A 24,730-nucleotide genomic window follows, 5' to 3' on the forward strand; every position below is an offset into this window, starting at 1 on the left:
GATTTTTTTTCATAATTTCTACCCCTCAAATTTTGACAATATCCTCCTTTTAAATTATTTTTTTTCCAAATTACAATGTTAAAATTACTTAGTTTGTTTTTGCTAAGAGGCAGGTCAGTGGTGTTGATTGTCATACTGAATAGCTGGCTTGTACATGGTCAAATCTGTATAAAGCCTCACGTCTGATAAGCAGTAGCAGATCTCTGATTTGTCTAAGTCAAAGACTATAAAGAAGCCACAATTTACATAGAGGGGCCAATTATAGGTCCAACCTCCATCACAATTCCTGTTTCAGTAAGATGCACATTTAAGTCATTCCTTGTTTACCACTAGCTCTATAGCTTTGAGCAAAGCCACAAATATGTTGAAAATTGTTTCATGTACAAAATTCCTTGGTGGCCTAAATGACAAATGATGCTCAAATAAGTTCACAAGAAACTGTGGAAAATGCAAAATGCGTTTATTTAAAACGTCGCTTGCCATAATTGTCAGTATCAGTCCACAGACGATGCCACTTCCTGCAGAAGAAAAAAAAGAAAAAAAAGTCAGACTTATCCCACAAATACAGTAAGACAAACTGGGAACCTGCTGGTAATTGTTTTTTGGGAGGTCCACCTCTGGCTGCTCTTTGCCTGCAGGTTTTGTACTGGGGCCGGTCTCAGCTTTGTTCTCCAAGTCTGTCATACACGTTTCCTTCACAGCTGCTGAGCTAGCTCTCCTGAAGGAAGACAAATCAGATAGACATACCAATAAAATACAGTCCTGCTAACTCTATATAGTTAACTCTAGCTACAGTGGGACCATAAAAATATAGTTTAATTTTTCTAAAGTTTACATAAAACATTATCTGTCGATTTAAATAGTTTGTAGCCATGCTGGCGATGTATCTCTATGCATGACGTCAGTCCACTCAGGTGCAGACTGAATATCGACATCTGTTGGATCAGTTGGCATTTCTATAATCATTCTGTCCCAAGGTGATTCCCTCTGTGCTGGGAAAGGATAACACGTTGTTACATTTAACATGACCACAGGGTGGATGCATCTACCAGGACGTATTATATAGATATTCATGGTGCCCTGAGGATGACTCTTCAATACTTTGCTGATCTCCAACCAATATCATTACAGTCAGGTAAACTGTTTCAAATTTGACCAATACAAAAGCTTACATGGTAAACACCTGCTAAATATCAGCATGCTAATATCGTCATGGTGAGCATGTCAGCAGGCTAATCTTAGCACTTTATTCTATGTCACCAACCTTAAAATATCAGCATTGTCCAACTTGTTATCAGCCATCATGGCAACTGGGAAAGTTTTTGTTTTTAAGTTCTGATAAAAGTAATAATTTATAAAATGGCCTTTAATCATCAATTCATTTTGCAGTTATTTTGAATGAACTTGATTCAATTTGTAATTGCACTACATGTATTTTTTTTTAATAGTTTTTGTGATTAAAGCACTTTATAAATGTGTTTTTTTGGAAAGTACCATGTAAATAAAGTTTATATCATTACAACAAATTCAATTTGGCAATTAATACATAGTGTCCAACTTATAACTCATCTGTCTTAATGACAAGTGTTCATATAAGTTAAATAAATGAATATAATTTAAAAAATAATTTGCATCTTTACCTTTTATCCCATATGAAATAATATTGGCACAGTCCTTGATTATATTAGCATTTTGGTTAAAAAAAAATAATGTTTGCTTGAATTAAAGTTTGTGTTTGTGACAGGACAGCTTCTAATTACTTAAACAACCTTGTGTTGGCCCTCTTCCTCTTCACCACCACTGCCATCACAGCAATGACCACCACTCCCACACAGAGCCCTGTGGCGCCATAGATGATGGGACCCTGCATGGTCTTCAGGAGATGGTCCTGACAGGAATCACCGCTGTAGCCCAGTGAACACACACATGTGGTGTCTCCATTGTTTTTCACACAGTGTCCATTGCCACTGCAGCGTCTCTGGCTGCACTGCTGGGCATCCAGGTTCCTGAGCTGGCTGCTGACATTCATGGTGGTGTACAGGTCGATGGTTTCAGACAGAGAAGGGTGAGAGGAGGGTTGAGTAGTGGAGCTGCGAGGCTGGGTGGGAGCCAAAGTTTTGACTCCTGACCACTGCATTAGATTGACACCTAAAGAGACGACAGTACATCCTTTCAGCAAACAAGCCATGCTGTTTGTTTTGTTCCTAATGTAACGATCTACTTCACTGTATTAGGCTTAATTCTTCGCATTCCTATTGCTTGTTAAAAAGGAAACTACTCACAGTTCTCATCCGAGTGGTCGGGACAGTCCACATGCCCGTTACAGAACTTCCCAACAGGAAGGCACGAGAGTCGATCCAGACATGGCTTCCTGCCCGCTGGGCAGTGCTGCTCCAGGCTGCAGTGGGTGTCATTCACAGGAACGTGATCATGGCCACACTTGCATTTCCGGCCTTCTGAGGTGGCGAGGCATAAATGCTGGCAGTTGCCGTTGTTTTCTGTGCACTTGTTAGAACCTGTTGAAACAAGTGGACTGTCAGCTGGTGTTTGTGATGGTTGACTTTGGCGTCAGATTGCATTTGGAGCCATATGAATAAATCCATGCTATATGAACTCCTGCAAGATATTATCACTTCATGACACATGGTTTCTACCAGAATGACTTGACTTGCTGAAGGCCTTCATGCTGACCACTTGTGTGCCAACTTCAAACCACAACTTGCTCTGCTGCTGCTCATCTCTGTACCAGAGCCTGGTCTTATCTGAGGGGGGAAGCCATGAAAAAAAAAAAACATAATGTAAAAAAGGTCAAATGATGCTTTATCTTTGAGTGTGTGTTACACAATACAAGAATTGTGCCCACCATTCAGAAAAATGATTCATGGTCAAGTTGTTGAATAGCACCACCTCCAAGTTTGTGCCCCCAACATTAGTTATCATTTCATTTAGTAGATACATCACCATTGACAGTCATCCAGAGCAGCGCATCATCACTCAGAGCCACAGCAGCCAGGCCATCACCAACCTTCCACTCTTTGTACTCAGACCCATCAAGCTGGACAGAGCCAATGAGCCCTAAAGCTGGAACAGAATCCATGATACATTACCGCTTTTGACTTTCAGTGCATGAAATCACATCTCAACTAGAGGGCATCTTGTGATGAGATGGCCATTGAGAAAGTTTAATCGGCCAGCCTTGAACTCTTCTTTTTGGGACTGCATCTTGCATAGTTGTGAAGCTGTGGAAATCCTGCAATAGCGTCTCCAGGACCACAAACAGGATACATCCATGCTGCCTCAGCTAGTTACAACCTGTATAACTATTCCAAAAATGTGTGATAAGGCTTACCAGAGTCAGCCCAGTGAATTGTATTCCCATTACTGGAGAAGACCAAGGATGTGGGCTGGACAGCATCTTTCCACACCATCCTCTGCTCAGCACCGGCCATGTTTGCGCACTCTACAGTAGCCGCAGCACTTGGACCCTGCAGACCCAGGTTGGTGAAACAAACTCTCCCAGTCGGAGGATGGAGAGCGATGGATCCGATTCTTCCAATACCCTCCTTGATGAGAACAGCAGTGTGTGCTCCCATGATGGAGGTGACTTGCAGGCGGGGCTGTTTATTGCTGCTCCAGTAGATGTTAAGTGTCACCCAGTCCAGGGCCATAGCAGTGATGGTGTCACCCAGGAGTTTGAGGAGCTGGCCCTGGGACACCAAGTCAGAGTCCTTCAGTTTGAAGGCGCTGAGTGAATTTGTGCCGTCATCGGTCAAGAAGAGGGTGTTGTCACGTGGGTTGTAGTCCATGATGACAGCTTCATTGACACTGGGCAGCTGCAGAGCCAGATGTTCTGGCCAGCCGTTCAGCTCTGCTGCTGTGTGTCGGGACTTCAGGTAGATCTGAAGACATAGGAAAATGATACTTCATGCAAAAGAAAAATGCATATCAATACAAAATGTGTCCATTTGGCAGATGTCGCACATGACTTTTTGCATAATATAAACATTTATGCAGTGATTGGATGTAACAAAGTACATTTACTTGATTACTTAAACCTTCTGCTCAATCAAAAGGAAGTACCTGCTTTCAAATACACTTTGTGGTTCTTTGGTTTAATTTACTTTTTGAGATTCTGGAGTCACAATAGTGAGGTTACAGATTGTAACCAACAGAATAGCCTCACTTTTCAGTGTCCTCCAGGTGACAAAAATGCAAAAGGCCCTCTTCATCTCTGTGGAGGGGGGCTTGCTCTCACTGTAGATATAATCGGCTCATTCTAAGCTAATGAAAGCCTTTTTTTAAGTTTAAGGGATTACACACCAATAAGAAGAATGTGAATATTTTTTTAGTAATATTCAATTTCTTCCAACTGATCACCTAAGTCCCTACACACAGACAGGTCCACAAATTACATTTAAGTCTTTGTACTGCTGCTGCTGCTGCTGCTGCTTGTAGCTTCACATTTACTGCCTAGATGAGTGGTATTGATTCCCTTTACCAACTCAAACTCTCAGCAAAAAAAAAAAAAAAAAAAAAAAAATCCAATAATACAACTATATTCTGCTAAAGCAGATCAGACCTCTTGTGTAAAAATGCATTACAGTAAAACCTGAGTGACAGTGGATGGAGACAGCATCAGCAGGAATGCAGAGTTGACCAGCGCAGAACAGGTCAGCCTATCCTCAGCCAGTACAAGACCAGAGGGACACTTGCAAACAGCTTTGGGGCCCCTGGCCAACACACACATGTGGGAACAGTCCATCTTCTCACAGGGGCTCTGGCTTCCCATCTGGAGCCATGGGTGGATAATCTGCAAACCAAGAAGGGAACAGGATGTATATTTGTGCTGATTAAACACTTAATGTACAAGTGCTTGAAACACTAGCTGCAATTGTGGCATTAGTTACTGCAGGATTTTTAAAGCTGTGCCAACATTGGTTAAAATGTTCATAAGTGGAAGGCTTCAAACGTATCACAGCTGGGTGTGGGCTGTATGGCAAGCCACTGTGAGCACTTCACATGTACGTGATCCAAATTTAGTTACCAACCGTTATACAATACCAGCCCATTTCTGTCTGTGCCTAAAAACCCACAATTCTAAACATTTCATTCACCTTCACGCCAAAAGGCTGTCTTGGTCTTTTCAAGAGAACTTGATGGTATTTGCCAGAGATTTTATGAGCAGCCTGGACAACTCGCTTTTTGGCATCAGACCAGTAGAGCATGTCATTGAACACTGCCAGCGAGAACGGGTTGGTGGTCTCTTTCATCTGCAAGATCTGAAAGTGATATTTTTACACAGCACGTTCATCACTGAGACATTGGATTTGCTGTTATTTTGAGTTTATTACATCGTTTTTCAAGTGTGGAAAGGTCTGCAGCAAGATTTGTTGGATGCATATGAAAATATGCACAGAAAGTGTTAAAACATAGAAAACTAAGACAACATGAGAGCATCACCCTCTCATAATGGTTTACCCGGATATCATCTCCATCCAGCGTTGCAGAGCCAATTGCTCCAAGTCTTTCATCCGTCCAATAGACTCTGTCAGAGCTGGTGTCCACAGCCACACCCCCGGGCCAGCCAAGACTGGAGTTCACCACTGCCACCCTCTCTGAGCCATCCATCCCAGCCCGCTCGATCTTCACTACAGTACCAATCTCTGTCCAGAACATCAGCCTGGTGGAAAAATTAAGGTCTTTGAATAGTTACGTTTTTTTATATTTAGCCAAAACAATGAAATAAATTCATAGAGACCCTTTTTGTGGCAGCAGGGCCAGAGAGCGGGGCTGATCCAGGTCTTCATCCAGGATGACAGTCTGGTCCTGTGATTTGGCAGTGCCTGTGGCCAGTCTGGTGGCAACAATCTTACTGTTCACCCCGTCAATCCAGTACAGGTTCCTGCCGAGCCAGTCCACAGCTACATAATCAGCTCGCACGCCTGCAGAAACGAATGTGTCGCACGTCTTACAGATGAATACTTCTTCCTCTGTGCCCTCTCCTTGATGCAGTCACCGACAATACTCTCAACCACATTTGTATTGCACCAACCTTTAATCAGCGTCCCTGTGTTTTTCTGGTCCATCGAGGACCATCTGATGCTCCCAGTGTCCAGACTGACCCAGAAGACCCTCTGCCCCCTCCAGTCATAGTCCACAGACAGGATGGCCTTCTTGGCAGTGGAGGACAACACATCCAGGCTGCCACTGCGCAATCCAAACACAAACAGGTCTGTCTGGACTGATGACAACAGGTAGGGTTCACCTGAGGGTTGAGAAGAGATTATAGTTATAGAGTCAATTAAATTAAGGGTAACATCAGTGGTTGAATTTAATGAAAAGTGACCAAACATGTTTAAATAAAAAGATTTATAAGGGTATTGAAGTGTGTAGGTAAAGGGACCATGTGCTTACACATTTGAACCTGACTACAGTAACATTTCATATTTGTTGAAATAAATTCTTTATTATAGGAAATATTTGCAAGATTAATTTTGAGGTGCTGGAAGGAGAATTGTGTTGAGCCAGGCTAGCCGTTTTCTTCTGCTTCCAGTCTTTATGCTAAGCTAAGAGTCACCTGGCTGTTTCCTCATTTTTAAATCTATGTGTGGTATCAATTTTTTCATCCAACAGTCTGTATCAATGTGCATGTCCTAGAAGGTCAGATTATTCCTCTCAGCTGCAAGATTTCTACACATTGTATCTGAGCAGTTATTACCTGTGATCTTGCAGTGGTGTCCATCTGCCTCCATTATGTAGCCTGGGTGACAGTCACATCTGTAGGAGCCAGGAGTGTTGATGCACAGCTGACTGCACATACCTGAGCTCGGGCCACATTCATCAATATCAGCACATGTCATCTTGTCCTCCATGAGCCTGTATCCTGCTGAACAGCCACAACGCTACACAGCAAGAGAGATGTTTTACGAGATGACACAATACTGCATACTAGTTTTGTACAAAAAGCTTATTTAGAAAGAATATTCATTTTATTGTTACATTCACAGTCTAATGCATTTCTCTTTTCAAATCGTTTATTTGCAGGACAGGCTGTGATTGTTTTAAGTTGACCAATTAAACGTGTTAATATACAGGGTTCTCACCGTTCCCTGTGGCGTGTTGAAGCAGCTCTGGGAGCAGCGCCTCTTATCTTTCTCTGCACAGTTTATCTGGCAGCTGCCTCCCTCGTCTGAGCCATCTGCACAGTTGGTCATGCCATTACACACCAGAGACAGATCCAGGCACTCCTGAGTTCCACACTGGAACTGGTGAGGAAGACATGGCACCACCCCACCTGGTGTGCACAGTGAAGCGACAATTTCACAAAGGAAAACCACCATTATTGAGACACCAAGAGATGAAACATGGTAACAGGGGGTTGTCTGTGTTTTGTGATTCATTGATACTCACATTCAGTCTCATCACTGCCATCATCACAGTCCTTAGTGCCATCGCATCTCCAGGCCATAGGAATACACTTGGTCTTGGATTTACACGACCACTGGAACTCACCACAGGTCAGTGGAGCAACAGGACAATCCTGAGGAGGAACAAGTCATTTATTTTACTGTCGTTGTACTATTATTTTATAGTTTGACTTCAAAACTATGTGGCTACAGGGTGCCCAGGTAAAGGTTTAGGCCATTAATTACCTGGCCTTGTAACAGTGTTTCTGAAATACTCACCAGCTGAGCCAAGAAACACATTAAAATACCATTATAAAATGCCTCATTTTGAGTTGTGCATTCCCACAATGAATCTGTACAATAATGAGCATATTGTATTGTTTATATTATCATCATTCAGTTATGTACTTACAGCATGGGACAAAGTTCAAGTACACATTTCCCACCAGCCTAATGCTGTTCTGTACTTTCTCGCCAAGATACTGGTACTGTGCTGTAGTTCTTCTCAATTCAAAGTAAAAGATAAGTAAATTAGATAAATCCTAGATTGACACTTTTGGCTTCTGCAAGCTTTGCTTTTGGCTCAAAGACATTTTTTAAATGTGTGGTTTTGCCTTCCACATGCACCTTCTCATCAGTGCCATCTTTGCAGTCCTGATCTCCGTCACAGATCCACTCCCGCACCAGACACTCCTTGCTCACAGGGCAGCGGTGTTTGGTGGTGCAGACCAGTGCATTGGCGCAGCCCTGTTCATCTGAGCGGTCCCAGCAGTCTGGGTGACCATCACAGCGCATTGTGGCAGACACACACTGGCCACTGGTGCACTTCATTTCAGTGGCACTGCAGCTCTCTTCAGCTACAGGAAGTAGGGGACGAAAACCATCACACAAGCCACATGTAAAAGCAGAGCCTGTTAATTAATCCAATCAGTAAAAATTAAATTCCAAGTTCAATCACAACCTACCACAGTTGGCCTCGTCGCTGCCATCTAAGCAGTCCTTCTCTCCGTCACAGAGGAAGCTGTTGGGAATGCAGCGGCTCTTGTCATCACAGTGGTGAGCACAGCCGTCCGTGTGTGCGGTACAGTCCAGCTCATCTGAGCGGTCCTGACACTGAGGCACACCATCACACACCTGGCTCTGCTCAATGCACTTCTTTCTATGGGCACACTGGAACTGGTCTGCAGATGACACATGGCATGGATGCAATGTTGGTAGTTGATCAATTGGTGTGAAACCTTCCCAATGAGATTTTCCTCTGAACAGTACACTGTATTAAACCTATTATGGTGCCATTAGTGCACACGACTCATTTTCATTTGTACAGTCACACTTTGTGCTGACAATCAAAAGTATCAGATCCACGTGCAGCTACTTCCTTCAGGTCCTCATGTAATGTCAGCCAAATTGCTGGCTTTCTGTGCTATTGAAACAATATCCTGTATATTGAATGCATCTGGAAGAAAAGCATTTTATACTGATGTGCTATGACATCTTTCTACCATCCTGTCTTGCAATGTTAAAGAATTATGTAAACCAGGCTTTTGATTAGAGTAAACAGGTTGGAACAAATCACCTCAGTTTTGACCTCTTCACACTGGCTCGATTTTAAGGTTTTTTTCATTCCATACTTAAAGGTCTGACTCTTCAGTATATTGCAAATCTTTCATCCCCCCTACAACCCTGCTCACACTTTGAGAGACCCTGCCAGGGGCCTTTGACTGTTCCAGATTCTCAACTGACGACTAAGGGGGACAGAGCTTTTGACATTAGAGCTTGTCTGGAACACTCTAACCAAGGAACTACAGCAGGCTGAGTCAGTAGCTTACTTTAAACCAAAGCTTTAAACTTAGTTCTATTGTGCTACCTTCCCTGATTTTACCCATTACTAGTCTTTATTGTATCAGGTGGCTCTTAAATTTCTGTTACAGGTTTATATTCTTTTATGACCATTTTATTTTGATCTATTTTTTTTTTTTTTTTTTTTTTAATTTAGTTTTCAGAAGTGCTATATTAATAAAAAATAAACAAATCCTGAATCTGCCCACTTAATTGAATCCTCTACCAATACTTACGTGATTCCTCCTTGGTCCATCCACTAAGTTTCAAGAAAATTGGTTGAGCAGTTTTTGCAAATTTCTGCTAAGCAACAAACTATTAGAGTTTGTCGCTTGTGCAATAAAAGCACAACCTCCTTGGTGGAGGTAATAAATGCTTCCCACTAGAGGGCAGTAACGTCATTCTTAACCCATGTACACTTGTTCAAACCCACAGTCCAACCACCAAATTACTTGTTTCACATGTTGTTGCACATTCTTCCTCATCTGAGCCGTCGCTGCAGTCTGCCTCTCCATCACAGACATGGTTGTGCAGGACACACTCAGCTTTGTTCTTGCAGGGTTTGGCACTCAAAGAACACTTGAGAATAGATGTATCCACAGGTAAAAGAGCCTCAGAGGTCATACTGGTACTTTCTTCCTTTTTATACACATCTTCCTCATGGTCCTCTGATTTAGAAGAAATAAAAAGATTAAGAAACATTGTGATTCAAGGCAGCAGTCTGCACAAGTCTTAAATATAGATACAATGATGTCAGATATATATATATATTCATTTCAGCCTACCACAGTTTGCCTCGTCTGTGCCATCTAAACAGTCCCTCTCGCCATCACAGAGGAAGCTTGCAGGCAAGCAGCGGTTCTTGTTGTCACAGTGGTGAACACAGCCGTCCATATGCTTCATACACTGGATTTCATCAGAACGATCCTGACACTGAGGAACGCCATCGCAAACCTGCTCCTTTTCTATACACTTCTTCCCATGGGCACACTGAAACTGATCTGTTTGAATACAAACATTGGACACAAGACAAGCAATTTGGTTTTAAAAGGTCAATGTGCATTGAATTTAAAATCACTTCTATGACTAATAGCTACAGAAGTTATACAAGTGTACATAGACAACTGGTCTTGCATATATTTTGAAGATGTTTCACTTCCCATCCAAAAGGCTTCTTCAGAATTGAAGCCAAGACCAGCCCATGTGCTCTTATACAACCTCTGACCTGGATGACTGAGAACCTTCAGATATGCGTGTCTAATAGCATGCTACATAGACAAGTGAAACCTTGCAGTGACTTTATCATGATATACTTAGTTGCCAGTTTTTGGTTCATCCTGCTAAAAGTAAACAATCCTGCACAACAGAAAAATTCCTTCTTGTTGTTAATAAAATTTCAGGTTTTAGTCTTGTCAAATATTAGGCTACTTTTTAAATGATTTATTCACTGAACCTTTTTAGACACCTTACAATATAGGATAAATAAACACATGAAGAATTAAAGTAAAACCAGGAGTTCACCATATGTGACCATTTAAGTAAAACAAAAAGGTAAACAGGTAAAGAGGAAAAGACACCTTACAGGACATGTGAGCACAAGAGTCAAGGTCAAAAAACTTATTTCTGAGGGATAGATGTTGGGTAGGCTAATCTATCAGATTAGTTTTGAGTTGGGATTTGAGTGGTCCAATACAGTTCCACTAGCAGAGATGAGGCCGGAGAGAGTTGTGGCACGGAGCAGTTGAAGGTTCTGGCACCAATAATACTGAGTTTAAATGTAGGGACACAACTAAGGGCAGCCAAGGAAGAGCGCAGGGCATGGGAAGGGATGTAGGGTTAGAGGAGGTCCAACAAATGAGGGGGAGACAAGATTATAGAGTCCTTTAAAAGGTTAATTTTCTGATATATACTTTGTTGGACCAGAAGCTAATGAAGCTGGATGAAGAGTGGTGCGATGCGGTCTGTGGATTTGGTGCAGTTGATGACCCTGGTAGCAGAGTTTGGATGATTTGAAGTCACTTAGTCATTTACAGAATTGTCCTGTGTGATTAAAACTTTCCAGATAGGTGCAAACAAGCCTCAGAAAGTAATGGCTAGCAGTACTTCAGCTCACTGTGTATTTAGTGTGGATACAGTGTGGTACCTCTGTTGCATTCAGATGGACAGTCATCTTCTTCTGAACCATCCCTGCAGTCAGGCTCTCCATCACACACAGAGCTGTGGTGGATACACTCGGAGCCATCCTTGCACAGTACGGAGCCCAGGTTGCACTTCAAATGACTGCTTCCAGCTGAAACAACTGTTTGGATCAGGTCAACAGAGCAGAAGGAGAAGAACAAATTAACTGTAATGCTTTTGAATAAATCACACAGCCCTTCATTCTGTGTCTGGAGTGAGAAACATCACATGAAGTAAACGAACACATGTAAAGTCTAAATCAGGCAGGTCTGTTGGTGTAAAAGCTATTTCGTGCCACGTGACTCACCTTGCAAGGAGATGGTGAACAACAATAAGAGAGCACCAAGAAACAGAAATCCAGCCATCAGCACAGAGGACACAGACCACGCTAAGTGTGTCTGAGGGTGACAGGGCTGCATTTTATACTGGTGCCAGGTGAGGCCAATACAAACTGATGGAGCACCTGAGTGAGGGGAGGGGCTACTGCTTCCTGCCATGAACCAAGTCTCTGGTATTAACCATCAACCAGACCACTGGTAGTTGTGTTTATCATTTGTAAATGGAAGTAAAGTGGAAGTAAAGGCGTAAAAACTCCCACTCCTAAAAGAAGATAAAACCTGATCGATGTCTTTATGTTTATATTTTCTCTCAGTGAGTTGACAAAAATTTCAAAATACCTTTAGCTCCACACCGCTGAGTGACAGATATGAAGCCATGCTGTCAAATAAACAATGAGGATTGTCAAGGACACGGACCAGTGCTCTGAGGCCTTTTCACGATCCTCCAATCAGCTTTCACGTAGGCGGGATTAAGCCCCTGTAGTGAGCCATCGGTTTGTTGTGTTCTTCCGGTCTACCTAACCTAGCTAACTAGCTTCAGTAGCACTGGTAGCAACTTGCGAGCAGCATACAAGCCTTGTCAAAACTAGTTGCAGCACAACACTGTCCTGGCGTTTGCTTTTGTCAACGAGGCGTCTGAAGGGCTGTGCGTCCACTCTTCTCTGAAAGCGGAGCGTTGGACTGTAAAACTGGGGTAACTACTGAAATGCTTTGAGCTGCAAACTCGACTTTGAAGCATGTTGATTTGTGGGAGAGATGTTGCGTTAGCACCGTTAGCCAGCGGGAGCCAGGGCTCAGTTTGGAAGAGTTCGTCCAAGATGCTAACTCCTTCTGGTGCCATTATTTTAGCAAAAGTCCCCAACAGACATCAGCTCCGTTCACATGACACATAAAGACGTTTAGATCCACAAAGTGAGGTTTGGTGTGGTGAGATTAATCGTAGCCTAAATGTCTGTGACGTCCCGACGTTCGGTAGCGAAGTAGCGCGACTTGACTGTTGCGCACAGGAGGTTTTTTCGTGGATCACAACAAAAGGATTTTTGATAACAAGCTGGCAGCTAGCTTGTCAAGCTAACGCTAGCTGACCTAGCCGTACGAGGACTTCTCCACAAACTCCCTCTCATCTACTCACATAGGTTCAAGTAGTATTTCGCTTTTCGTGTTTAGTTAAGACTATTTTAGCATTCTGCAGTGAAGCACTCAGCAAGCTAACGCTAGCGAACTTATTGTTGTGATTTGTGTCAAGCAGGCCCCCCCACCAGGTAGCTAGCTACCGGCCTTTCCCAAGCCAGTCGGTGTTAGCTCGGGGGGGGCTGTCACAAAATACTACACGCTCTATTTGCATTTGTTTGATAGCGTTCCCTTTGCTAGTTATTATCACAGTCGGTAGCTGGTCGTGGTTGCCGGTGTGTTCTGGGTGCGACGGTGTGAGGCACACCCCATGTGTTAACTTTACAAGTTTGCAAGTTCGCTAGCTTAGATACCGAGCAGTGTGTGCGGCAAGCTAACGTCAAGTGATCGTTTCTGCTTTTCAACTTGTTCAACAACAAGAGGCACTAATGTCCTCTACGTGTTATCACTTACAAAACTGCTATACCTTTTATTTCAGTCCCTGTCGGAAGTTGCATTGACTAATACGTTCTTCTCACTGTGTTGATCAGCTAGATGTCTTCTTCTGTGCCATGTTATGTTTTTAATGATTTGAATTGTGTGTGACTTTCTCCTAAGGTGTCCATCCCTTTTGAGGAAGCCCTGCTAGCATCCACCCACTGGTCTCTAGAGGGGGCCCCATCTGAGCAAGGGTCCAAGCTGTAGCTCCAGGTCTCCTCCGTCTGTGTTTGTCCGAGCTTGCGTTGAGTCCTCTGGAGACTCTCAGCTTGTCCAGCTAAGATGTCCTCCATCCTGCCATTCACCCCTCCCGTGGTGAAGAGGCTGCTGGGCTGGAAGAAGTCAACCAGTGGCCAGGGCGGAGCGGGTGGTGGCGAGCAGAATGGGCAAGAGGAGAAATGGTGCGAGAAGGCTGTGAAGAGCTTAGTGAAGAAGTTAAAGAGGACGGGCCAGCTCGATGAGCTGGAGAAAGCTATCACAACACAGAACTGCAACACCAAGTGTGTCACCATCCCCAGGTATACTGCCCAGCACATAATTACTCTTCAATTTAGAGTTAAAAAAAAGCTACTGCTGTTAGACATGTGTGTCCTGCAAGTGTGGTTAGTTGAAACCCTTGCCTTATACAAAACCGTGGACTGTTAAGTGGTAATCTCTTAAAACTTAAAAACCCTTGTTCAGGTATGTGATTAGTAATGCAAAATAGTAGAAGATTTAAATGAGCTGAAAATCAATCAAATTACTGTTTGTTTACAATTGTACTTGCTGTTCGACCATTTCTGTTACTGTCATGGGTACATGGACATTAGAAGGGCGAAAGATGTTGTCTTTATCAGCCAGCCAGCCTTGACGGCCCAGACTCACGTTCAGTGGGAACACTGTGTTAACAGATTTCCTCACTGATGTACTGCCAAGTACCACGTCAGATGTTTGTATGTCTATAGATAGCAGGCTGGTTGTTATTGCCTGAGAATTTCTCTAGGTTGCAATGTTACTTTTGTAGAAATGTAGGGACTGTCATGATGTGGACGGAATCACTTATTTGAGAGGACAGGACCAGTAGAGAGATGTGAGATGATGGGTTACCCCCTCAATAATGCCAGATTTGGGCATGTTTACGTTGGTACTTTTTGATTGGGATTGGGATACTACCCTGCTTGCCATTTTGGCAGTTACCCATTCATAATTTGGATACTCTTAACGCCTAGTTTCCCTCAGTAAGAATAGTTTTTGCTTTGTAGGATTTATAAGCTGCTATAGCGGATGGAAAACATATGGTTTCTTGCCCTGTCGTGAACCAGACAATTGCAATTTTGAATGGTAGTTTTGATCCCACCTAGGTAATTAATATGTTTTTTGTGTATTTGTAGAATTTAACATGAAGAATTTGTCATTGTCCTGTTATTCAGAAGCAACTATTCCCATTCCATGTTTTTAACTTCTTATTTTTGTTCATTTTCTTGTGAATGTTTTGAGAGTGTCTGAAAATTTAGTTTTTTCCCCCAAGGTTGCATCCTCTGTTTTTTTCCCCCTCTCTTTTGTGCCATTGTGTGTCTTCATTGTTTATTTGAATGTCTGTGATAAGTTTCACTGCAGTGAAAAAGTTATTTTCAGTGTTTGATACAATGCCACACAGTTAAAGAATGCTCTTTGTCACATTCTTTGTGTGTGTTAAGCAGATTCCATTTTCAGTTTTTATTTTTTTAAATCTGTCAAAAAGGCTTCTATTATTTGAAGTTTCCATCTTTAATGTCCGCGGGTGAGAAATCATTTGATGTCTTTATTTTTTCCAATAAAAGAGGCCTTTCAATGTTCACATTACCCATACTGATATTCTGAATGATTCATGTCCCATGTTTATTATTTGTTTTTTGTGTTTCTTTTGTTGTTTTCTCTGTGCACAGCAATTGCTCTGAAATATGGGGACTGAGTACACCAAACACGATAGAACAGTGGGATACATCAGGCCTATACAGCTACCCTGACCAAACCAGGTGACTATCCTCAACTATTGTGTAGTGCTACATACAACTTGATGTGGGAGAGTTGTCTTTAAATGTTGAAGGTGACAGATATTTAGAACATCTTTGCTTCTCATTCTTGTCACTGTTCAATCCAATTCGTCTCCATTTCCCTCCCTTCCCTGGCAATATAATCAGACACCATCTCTTGTCTGCTGTTCAATCAGATCCCTGGATGGCCGCTTGCAGGTCTCCCACAGGAAGGGTCTTCCCCATGTTATCTATTGCCGCTTGTGGCGATGGCCAGACCTCCACAGCCATCATGAGCTGCGTGCCATTGAGGCCTGTGAGTATGCCTTCCACCTCAAGAAGGACGAGGTCTGCATCAACCCCTACCACTACCAGAGGGTGGAGACCCCAGGTGAGAAGACTGCCCAGTTGACTTTTGTTACCTAAAACATGCATCTGTTTGTGAGTCAGTGTCTGGTGCATGATTGTAGCACAGTTTCTGTCACTTCTAAGTGACACCTGAAAAGTTTAGCTAACTAGCAATGTTTAAACACATGTGCCTATGTAGCATTTTGTTTAACTTCTCAGTAACTTTACTTACTAAATGTCTTCTCAGTATTTATCTGATGGTTAGGGGGACAGTGTTGGCCCCAGAGGTGTGAAAAATCATCACATGTATAATGCACATGTGTCTATTTGATGAAACTTTGTCCTTCATTCTACTTTAGTGAATAAAAAAAAACCATATTCCTTTTGTTGCTGTAAGTTAGATGTGAGAGTGACACGCATTCTCCTCTCAGTACGCTAACTCTGAAGTTACAGCAAGCAAGAGGTTATATTAGCTAAATAAATATATAAATATAATAAGTGCCTACCTCCACATTGATTTGGCATTCATTCAGTTTAGACTTGTGTGCTGCATATTTAGCCTTTACTGTATCAGGGTGGCCCCGCCTTGCCCCCCTTGCCAGCATTGAGGCATATTATTCCACTGGTCAACAAGAGATTCTGCTCCTCTGCTCTTTTCTAATCATTCACACTTATGAAAACCTGCAGAATTCATATTTATGTTCCTAGATAAACAGGGCATCACTTCTTCTGCAACAATGAAGTTAAAAAAAAACTGCGCTGTGTGATAATCTGTGGGAATTACATTTCTGTGCGTCCATCTGTCCGCCCGTCTCTGTCTCTCACAAAAAATCATTACCACATGTATTTAGTTATTAATCAATGGTGTAGTGTTGTGTTTAGCAGATGAACTACGTCCGCACGGTGTTTAAATACATGTCTCAAACTCTAAAGCTAATTAACAAACACAAAGTAAATGTCTGATTAGTGTCTGTGTTTATTGTTAGAGTGTAAAGTGAGCACCATCAGCAGAGGAGTGGAGGGAGGACACTCAGACAGGAAATTCCAACACAATATAAGACAACCGGACCTTTAATGTGCCTCTTTCCTGATCCTGAAGCTGCGGTGGTTATAATTATGCAGCGGCGGTACATAAAAAACTGAACGTAGCAGAAAACATAAATCAATTCTGTTCTGCCGCTGCATCGTTCACGTCCGCATCGTGGAGCATCTAAAAAAAACTATAATTTTCCCATCACTAAAACTAACAAGTCTGGCTCTGTCCAATTGTAACAAAATAAGCCTACCAGCCCTTTGAATGCAGCTTAGCGTATTGACATGTTGTATTCTGTTGATCCACATAAATAGTTAGTTTTTGGTTGTATGAGGGGCTTGCTTGCAGGACTGCTTCTTGTGGTCATCTTCAGGTTGCATGACAACCAGTGGGTAGAGAAGTCACTACTGACTGCTTAGAAATATGAAGCTATTCACACAGTGTGTTGTTAAAAGGTTCAGAGGTGCTAGGATGTTTTAACCTTTACCTTTAACCTGGATCGAGCCAGACTAGCTGTTTCCAGTCTTAAAACTAAGACAGGTGGCTGTTACCTTAAGTCTTATACAGAATATAACAGTATTCTGTATTCATTTTTGCATATAAATTAGCAACACATTTGCACTCTCCAGAACATGCAACTATTTAGTTAAGAGTTTTAGCGATGTACAATGTTAAAATCTTGCTATTTATCAGTTAGTGATCATTATATTATTGCTGTTGCAAAGGTTTTGCCACAATAATGAAATCTGTTTAAAGTGCTTGATGCACTATTGGCATCACAATCATCCAAAATCCTCAGACAAACAATTTTTGAAAGCACATGACTGATAAGGCTCTCCTGTGATCCTTTACCCAACACTGTAGTGCTGCCTCCTGTTCTTGTGCCAAGACACCCAGAAATTCTGCCAGAGCTGCCACCTCTGGATGACTACACTCATTCCATACCAGAGAACACAAACTTTCCAGCAGGAATTGAACCTCCAAACAACTATATACCAGGTGAGTTAAACTCTGCACAGCACCTTAGTGACAATATTTGAACAATAACACAGAATGGTTACAGAGTGTGCTAACATAATGCAGACGCTACAGATTTTACAAGTACAGTTGAAAGAACAAGTATTATTGTAATTAATGCACTTTATGCATGTTTTTTTCCTCATACTGTTAGTGTATTATAGAACGATATACTCAAGATTTTCTAAATCCCATTTTCTATTTCAGTAATGCTTTTACTATTGACATCACTCCATAAAAGAAAATGTGATCTGTAAACATTTATTTCCTTAAATTAGACAGTCGTATTACATTTTGATAATGTGAGAGCTAAAAAAAAAACTCCCTGCATCATTTTAACAGAGACGCCACCACCTGGTTACATCAGTGAGGATGGGGAGGCCAGCGATCAACAGATGAATCAAAGTATGGACACAGGTACCCTAGACTAGCACCTCCTTCTATTCCTCTTGATTTTCCTTGTCGTCCTCAGCTTCTAACCAGGTCAAATAAATGTCTTTTTCAGGGGATACATGCTTTTTGTTTTGATTGTTTAAATAATCAATAGCATGACAGTTGACAGTATTTATAGAATGACCTTGTAATAAAGTAAAATCTTTCAGGTTTTATGTGATCTCCTCTGCTTCAACAAACATTTATCATGTATTACTTGTCTGAGGAATTTTGATAGACCTGGCTCTTACACATGATATATGCATGTTTTTCTAGTGAATTCCTCATGATCTGAAAGATAGTTCTCAATCCAAAATTCATGACAATACCAAATAGTTAAAGAATTGTGGCTGGAGAAGTTGCAGCCCTGAATTCCCTGTATTTTCCTGTAACCTATCAGTGCCAGTACCTTTGGAAACAGATGTGAGAAATTTGAAGGAAGGTGTATCCTTTGTCAGTAGTTGACAGAATACACTTTTACATGTATATACTCTGTCTTTCCAACACTTCTGTCTGGCTCCAAATTCTCTCCCTCAGAGTGTTAGCGTCTTCAATGTGCTGCTGATAACTATAATGACATTAGCAAGCTAGTACGCTTACTGTTTTATACATTGTTCTTTTTGTTCTTTGGACAGTCAAGTAAGTTCAAATTGTATTATCTTAACAAGCGAAATGTAGGAAATGCAGAAAAGGCTTTAGTAACCGTAAACAGCATCTGTTTAACACAATATAGAAAAGTATTGTGATTAACAATATTGTGAGGCCAGTTTCGACACGTATTTGACGTGATCCATCTGTCGTTAATGTTAGAGTTTCCTGTGAATAAGTGTCCAAATCCTATTTTCTTTGTCAGGTTCTCCAGCCGAGTTGTCCCCCAGCACACTGTCTCCTGTCAATCACAGCATGGGTAAGATGCAAATTTGACTTAAACAATACAGAACACACAAGCATACTGAATGTTGATTACATCACAGGTTTGAAGCTGGTTAATTAAGATTCCCTATTCAGACATAAGAGGGTTCCGACCAGGCTCAAATGATTAAGACCGCTTTTCAAAGTTGACACAGTTTCTCGTCACTCAACAACTCTCAAAATTGAAGCAAATGGTGATCAGACACTTGGTGAAACTGCCAGACCGGCGAAGCCCACGATGAAGCCATTGTCATGTTTAATCGATACTGGGCATGTGCAACTCTCAACAGAGTTGAGAAGAGAAACAAGATGCCTCACTCATTAGCCATTTCCACCATCAGCTTCGGGGAAAAAACTAAAAAAGAGTAATCAAATCTCTGTTGAGAGTTGCACTTCATGAGTGACAGCTGTTTGTTATGCCTCATCTGATCAACTTTTATAGAGATCACCAATGAAACTAATTAGAGGGAATATCTGCCGATACCGATCGGTGGCCGATCAATCAGAGCAACCTTACTCAGACATGTACGCTGTCTTTGCACTAGCACGTCCGGTCAAAAAGATGCATTTTACTGACTTGACCTTTTTCTGTTGTAGACCTACAGCCGGTGACTTACTCGGAGCCGGCCTTCTGGTGCTCTATAGCATACTACGAGCTGAACCAGCGTGTGGGCGAGACGTTCCACGCATCTCAGCCCTCGCTGACGGTGGATGGATTCACAGATCCATCGAACTCTGAGCGTTTCTGCCTGGGCCTGCTGTCTAATGTCAACAGGAACGCCACTGTAGAGATGACCCGAAGACACATAGGTACGGCACTGATTCATCTGTGTACAACATCTTAACTTCTTATAGTTTGTGTTTGCTTTCAAAATGTCAGTTCACACATGTTGATTAAGTCAGGTCTTATGTTTACTTAAATAAATCAACCAAAATGTTCTGTCTGTGTTTTCAGGAAGAGGAGTTAGACTCTACTACATTGGAGGGGAGGTATTTGCTGAGTGCTTGAGTGATAGCGCCATCTTTGTCCAGAGTCCAAACTGCAATCAGCGGTATGGCTGGCATCCAGCAACAGTGTGTAAAATTCCTCCAGGTAAGATGCTGAAAATGTCACTTGTATTGCGATCAGAGAAATTAGCTTGGAATTGCAGTATAGCAACACAAATTTATAAAAACAAAAATAATAATGTGACTCTGAAACGTTGTAGTTTGAGCTGTGGTTTTTAGATCGGATTTAGTTGCAAAGGATTCCAATGAGGATCCACAATCGAAAAACATGCCAAACTCATCACAGCATCCATAGATGGTTTTTAAACTCACTACTGCAGTACAACATACTTATCCACTGCTAACCACTAACCAGTAGGTAAGTGGTTCATTCCCTGGCTCCTCCTGAAGTTGAACCACAAATGGCTGTGCTGATGGTGTACGAATGATGTGTGATTGAAAAACCACTGCGTATAGAAGTGCTGTATGAATGACTGCAACTTGTTAAGTGCTTTTAGTGGTTGAAGAGAAAGTGCTATATAAATATCAATTTACCATTTGCTAGTCTGTACTCTGTCATTTAGTCTAAACTGTGATATCGTGTACTCAAAATGCTCATTTACAGTATGTCTGATATAAAAAAAAATATATAAAAATTGTAAAGATTTGCTTGAACATGAAAATGATGAAAACATACATGAAATGGATGATATCACTTTGAGCAGCCAGTCAGACCTCACATTATCACCCAATGTTTCTGATGCTGACTCATCATAATCATGTGACCCAGCAGCCACATATTATGGACAAGTAGAACCAATGATGCCAAACACACCAAAACAAAATCCGGGTCAGAGATGCTCAGTGACGGACCAGTACCAGCCTGGAGCTGAATGTTAGATTTGTGTGTTAGATCCTTGAGAAAACCTACATTATCTAATGCACTTTTTTTGTCTTTTGAACTCTTTCAGGCTGTAATCTAAAAATCTTCAACAACCAGGAATTTGCAGCCCTGCTGGCTCAGTCAGTCAACCAGGGCTTTGAGGCGGTTTACCAGCTCACCAGGATGTGCACCATCCGCATGAGCTTTGTTAAAGGCTGGGGAGCCGAGTACAGGTGAGTAATACCAACAAAGATTTACAGTTTCCACCACAACATGCTCCACATCTGTTCTGGTTTGAATTCATCTGATTTCTATCAGTATGGAATCATTATTTATCTGACACTGCTTAAGACAACTCAAGTGAAACTTTGAGTTAAAGAATTGATTCTGACTGATGCATGGCAAACTTAACTTAAGCAGACTTTGTTATGCATCATGGTCTCTGACTGAAGATGTGATTTCCTCAGTGGCAGCCAGGGCTGGGCAGTATGGCCAGAAATTATGCCAAGATAAAAATGTTCACATCAGTCGATATACAGTATTGACAATTATCACGATAAATGTCACGTTATTATTTATTTTCAGTGTAAAGACGACTGAGTGAAGCTTGTGATTTTAAACTTGTCCTTATGGACAGAGACAAACAACGGTTCATAAACAGTAAAACATTTTACAAATCTGAGGTACATCAATTATGTTTTATTCCCCTTCACTGTGCTTACACAACGCATAAACATATTGATATATATTGAATCTTTATAAATATTGCTATTGATATTTATTGTGATATATATTGATATTGTTTTATTCTCCAGCCTTAGTCAAAGCATAATTTTAGTTTTTTTGGTTTGAGAATGTGTCTTATGTCCTTATTATTGATAACAGAGGATGTCACATGTGAGGCAAGTGGTTAAATGCAGGAATGGTTCTTTTTGTGTGTGAGTGGGTGTTTTTGCTTCATATGTATTTTCACATACATATTCTTCACAATAAATTTCAATAAGAGACCTAGAAACTGCAACCTCTGTTTAAAGGCCATATCCTCCCGAGACATTAAAATGTTTGTGTTTGTTTTGCAGGCGGCAAACTGTCACTAGCACTCCATGCTGGATAGAGCTGCATTTGAATGGCCCCCTGCAGTGGCTGGACAAGGTTCTAACTCAGATGGGTTCCCCATCTGCACGTTGCTCCAGTATGTCCTAAACAGCTAAGGAAATGCCCAAAAAAACTCAGCCCATTACAAAGATCATTAAATTCTAAACTTGTGAGTCCTCTCATGAAAAAAAAATGGAAACCCAACAGAACGAATTTTCTGTAACATACTTCATAGTATTTGTGGCCCGGTTCCACATCCCTCTAAAAACACACACAGACACACACACACACACACACACACACACACACACACACAGACAGAAGAACAAATGCACCAACACTGTCACACACACTTTTCAGTAAAAAAATTGGCACTTTGTTACCCATCTATGTCATGCACCTTGTTAAATTGCTTTTCCCCAAATCCTTAATATTAGATCTATTTGTGGTACAAATGAAATGTATATTGGTTTTTAGTCCAGGAAGTAGGGGAAATACCAAAAATATCTGTGAATATTTTCTCAGTATTGAAGATTGCTTGTATGAGTAACAGGAGCTTGAATGCTAAAATGATTTTCGTTCCAGCCCGCCCCAACCATTGTTCTGAACCTAAGTTTACTTTTCTCCGGCAAACTTGGCCCCATCTTTTGTGAAGGGGAGGAGGCTTGGTGAAGAAATGATGGCCTTGGTGGTCGTTTTCCTTTGAAGGAAAACGCCACAATGTGTTTTTGTGAAATTGGATTGAATTGACTTTGCCAGAATGGCCCTTTTTTGTAACTCCTGACGTGTGTCTTTATAAGACATACCTCTTAATGGACTAATAGGAATGTTAGTTAAAAAACAAAATCAAAACCCCTAAATAAACTGCAAACTCAGTCTGGCTGTAGTTTATTTCTTTGTAATTAGAAGACACTCTATGTGTCCTTTTTATTTAGTTGACGTGCATCCTCACTGAACAGCCTGCTATGGAAGCTTAAGAGATGTTGGCCAGGCTTTGCAGGGAGCACTGGGCAGGGACCAGAGAATATCAGCTGTTATGTAAAAGGTTTTTCTTTTTCTTTTTGACACTGGGAGTCCTGGAGGTCTCACCAGGAGAGAAATTGAAGGTATCTATAAATTCATTCTGTTTTTAGCCTATATCCCCATTGTTTTGCTACTTTTTTGTATTCTCATGTATTTTTATATATAAGTATACTTAAATTTTTCTGTCGTTCACTTTTTATTGAAGTAATATTTTCAAAACCACAGTTGTTTCTAAAGTGACATGAAGGGCATGGATCATTCCTTCATTTTTACCCAAAAGGTTCAGTTTGAACTCATTTCCAATAACGGCTCTTTGTCTTGGTAAAAAAAAAATCACTGCCCCACATGATGTGTAGTCTGTTTCTATCCTTTGTTTTTGCAAAGAATTCCGGTGCATTTAAAGTACACAAAACAACAGATTTGCCTGAAACCCAAAATCTACTCTCCTGTCATGGTTTAAATGATTCCAGAGGCATGTAAAACTTTGTAATGGTCATTCATTAACTCATCTCACTTTTTTGGAACACACGTGACCTCTTGTAGCCTTTTGGTGCTCAGTCAGGTGGGGGTAAGGTCGACCAGGTGTAATTGGCGTTCAAAATGATACAGTGATGTAGGAGGAGAGCAGTTTTCTTCCACGAGAAAAGATCAGCGAATGTGCCAGCACATTGGGACATTCTGTGTTAATGTGTGTATTGTATTTGTTCTGTCTATGAAATACAGTATGTACAACCAGACTTATTAGCCTAAACTCTGCCATTATTGTCATTACGTGGCTGTTGCGAGTTTAACATGTTTCCCTCCCCCCTCCCTTCTTTTTGGTGTAAACGTGTTTACCTTATGGCACTAGTGATTGTACTTTAAGTGCACCTAGTGGTGTTTGGATTTGGGGAACTGAACCATGTGTTAGGGTCCAGTGTTACATTGTTTTTATCTTTGGCCTACAACATATGAATGTGAAAAAAATACATTACAAAAACTGACGTGGACCAGACGTACATATACATAACAGTAGTACAGTATGTGTGTATTTAACAGTAATCTTTTTGCAAAGCAGTCAGTACAGTAGATGTCGCAGTTGTTTTACCAGTAGAGGGCGGTATTGATAGAGCAGTTCTTTTTTTTTTTTTTTTCTCTCTTTTTTTTCTGACCATAAGCTTCTCAGGCGTGTGGCATATTATGCAGACTTCATAAAACACTAATAAAGATTTTTATTCTCATGATCCATGAGTCTGTCGTGTTTGTGTGTTTCTTAATTGTAACTGTTAAATGATTACAGACTGAAAACATTTCCATTAAATATGGACTCACAGATCAAGTCTGCACACATTAATATTTCCCACACAGGGTGCTATGTAACTCGCTTTTATCTCAGTTTTGTCTACTGCACTTTTTTTTGCAGTGGAAAGTAGTGCATTTTAAGTAGTGTGTTTCAGTATATTAGTGTACTTTAGTATATTAATGTTGTAAGCTGCACTATACGTTTGAGCACTTACCACAGAGGTTGTGTCATGCTCTACACATGATGTACCTAAAACATAAGAGATTTTGAGAATTGTTCTGTATTTTAGCAGTTTTCTTCACATAGACAAAGCTTTTATGACACTTGCCTCATCTGGCAGCTATAGTTTAATTAAGTC

At 41.2% G+C, this 24,730-nt stretch overlaps 2 protein-coding genes across 4 annotated transcripts; one reads left to right on the forward strand and one right to left on the reverse strand.

Moving 5' to 3' along the window:
- Positions 1 to 443: 443 nt before the first annotated feature.
- lrp13 (low-density lipoprotein receptor related-protein 13) lies at positions 444 to 11,935 on the reverse strand. Of its 2 annotated transcripts, none has more exons than XM_020093907.2 (21): positions 11,731 to 11,935; positions 11,389 to 11,544; positions 10,031 to 10,246; positions 9,698 to 9,913; positions 8,372 to 8,587; positions 8,034 to 8,263; positions 7,411 to 7,540; positions 7,104 to 7,294; positions 6,719 to 6,902; positions 6,053 to 6,265; positions 5,759 to 5,942; positions 5,479 to 5,680; positions 5,115 to 5,279; positions 4,610 to 4,810; positions 3,350 to 3,899; positions 2,962 to 3,081; positions 2,655 to 2,762; positions 2,283 to 2,516; positions 1,770 to 2,148; positions 616 to 718; positions 444 to 518 (listed from the first exon to the last, which is right to left on the reverse strand). In XM_020093907.2, exons 1-21 carry the CDS (start codon positions 11,918 to 11,920, stop codon positions 495 to 497), a joined length of 4,212 nt encoding a protein of 1,403 aa, XP_019949466.2. In that variant the 5' UTR covers positions 11,921 to 11,935; the 3' UTR covers positions 444 to 494. The 2 variants fall into 2 exon arrangements, with proteins under 2 accessions (XP_019949466.2, XP_019949465.2); XM_020093906.2 differs by having other exon boundaries at positions 1,761 to 2,148.
- Positions 11,936 to 12,258: 323 nt separating this feature from the next.
- On the forward strand, positions 12,259 to 24,313 carry LOC109633657 (mothers against decapentaplegic homolog 2). Of its 2 annotated transcripts, none has more exons than XM_069524259.1 (11): positions 12,259 to 12,455; positions 13,490 to 13,887; positions 15,274 to 15,363; positions 15,558 to 15,751; positions 17,606 to 17,740; positions 18,101 to 18,163; positions 19,044 to 19,097; positions 19,700 to 19,912; positions 20,058 to 20,195; positions 21,061 to 21,205; positions 22,052 to 24,313. In XM_069524259.1, exons 2-11 carry the CDS (start codon positions 13,652 to 13,654, stop codon positions 22,173 to 22,175), a joined length of 1,392 nt encoding a protein of 463 aa, XP_069380360.1. In that variant the 5' UTR covers positions 12,259 to 12,455; positions 13,490 to 13,651; the 3' UTR covers positions 22,176 to 24,313. The 2 variants fall into 2 exon arrangements, with proteins under 2 accessions (XP_069380360.1, XP_069380359.1); XM_069524258.1 differs by having other exon boundaries at positions 12,260 to 12,455; positions 18,101 to 18,175.
- Positions 24,314 to 24,730: the final 417 nt, after the last annotated feature.

This window comes from Paralichthys olivaceus, chromosome 4 (genome assembly GCF_024713975.1).
Source record: "Paralichthys olivaceus isolate ysfri-2021 chromosome 4, ASM2471397v2, whole genome shotgun sequence".
Classification (NCBI taxonomy): domain Eukaryota; kingdom Metazoa; phylum Chordata; class Actinopteri; order Pleuronectiformes; family Paralichthyidae; genus Paralichthys; species Paralichthys olivaceus.

Bases quoted from the DNA above. Each gene is read 5' to 3' on its own strand.
- lrp13 (XM_020093906.2), bottom strand. From the start codon at position 11,920: ATGGCAGGAAGCAGTAGCCCCTCCCCTCACTCAGGTGCTCCATCAGTT. The intron at 3,082-3,349 runs GTAAGCCTTATC...ATTCTGTTCCAG, and splicing joins AATTCACTGGGCTGACTCTG to CTTTAGGGCTCATTGGCTCT. The intron at 2,517-2,654 runs GTAGAAACCATG...TTGTTTCAACAG, and splicing joins CAGCAAGTCAAGTCATTCTG to GTTCTAACAAGTGCACAGAA.
- LOC109633657 (XM_069524258.1), top strand. From the start codon at position 13,652: ATGTCCTCCATCCTGCCATTCACCCCTCCCGTGGTGAAGAGGCTGCTG. The intron at 19,098-19,699 runs GTAAGATGCAAA...TTTCTGTTGTAG, and splicing joins TCCTGTCAATCACAGCATGG to ACCTACAGCCGGTGACTTAC. The intron at 21,206-22,051 runs GTGAGTAATACC...TTTGTTTTGCAG, and splicing joins GGCTGGGGAGCCGAGTACAG to GCGGCAAACTGTCACTAGCA.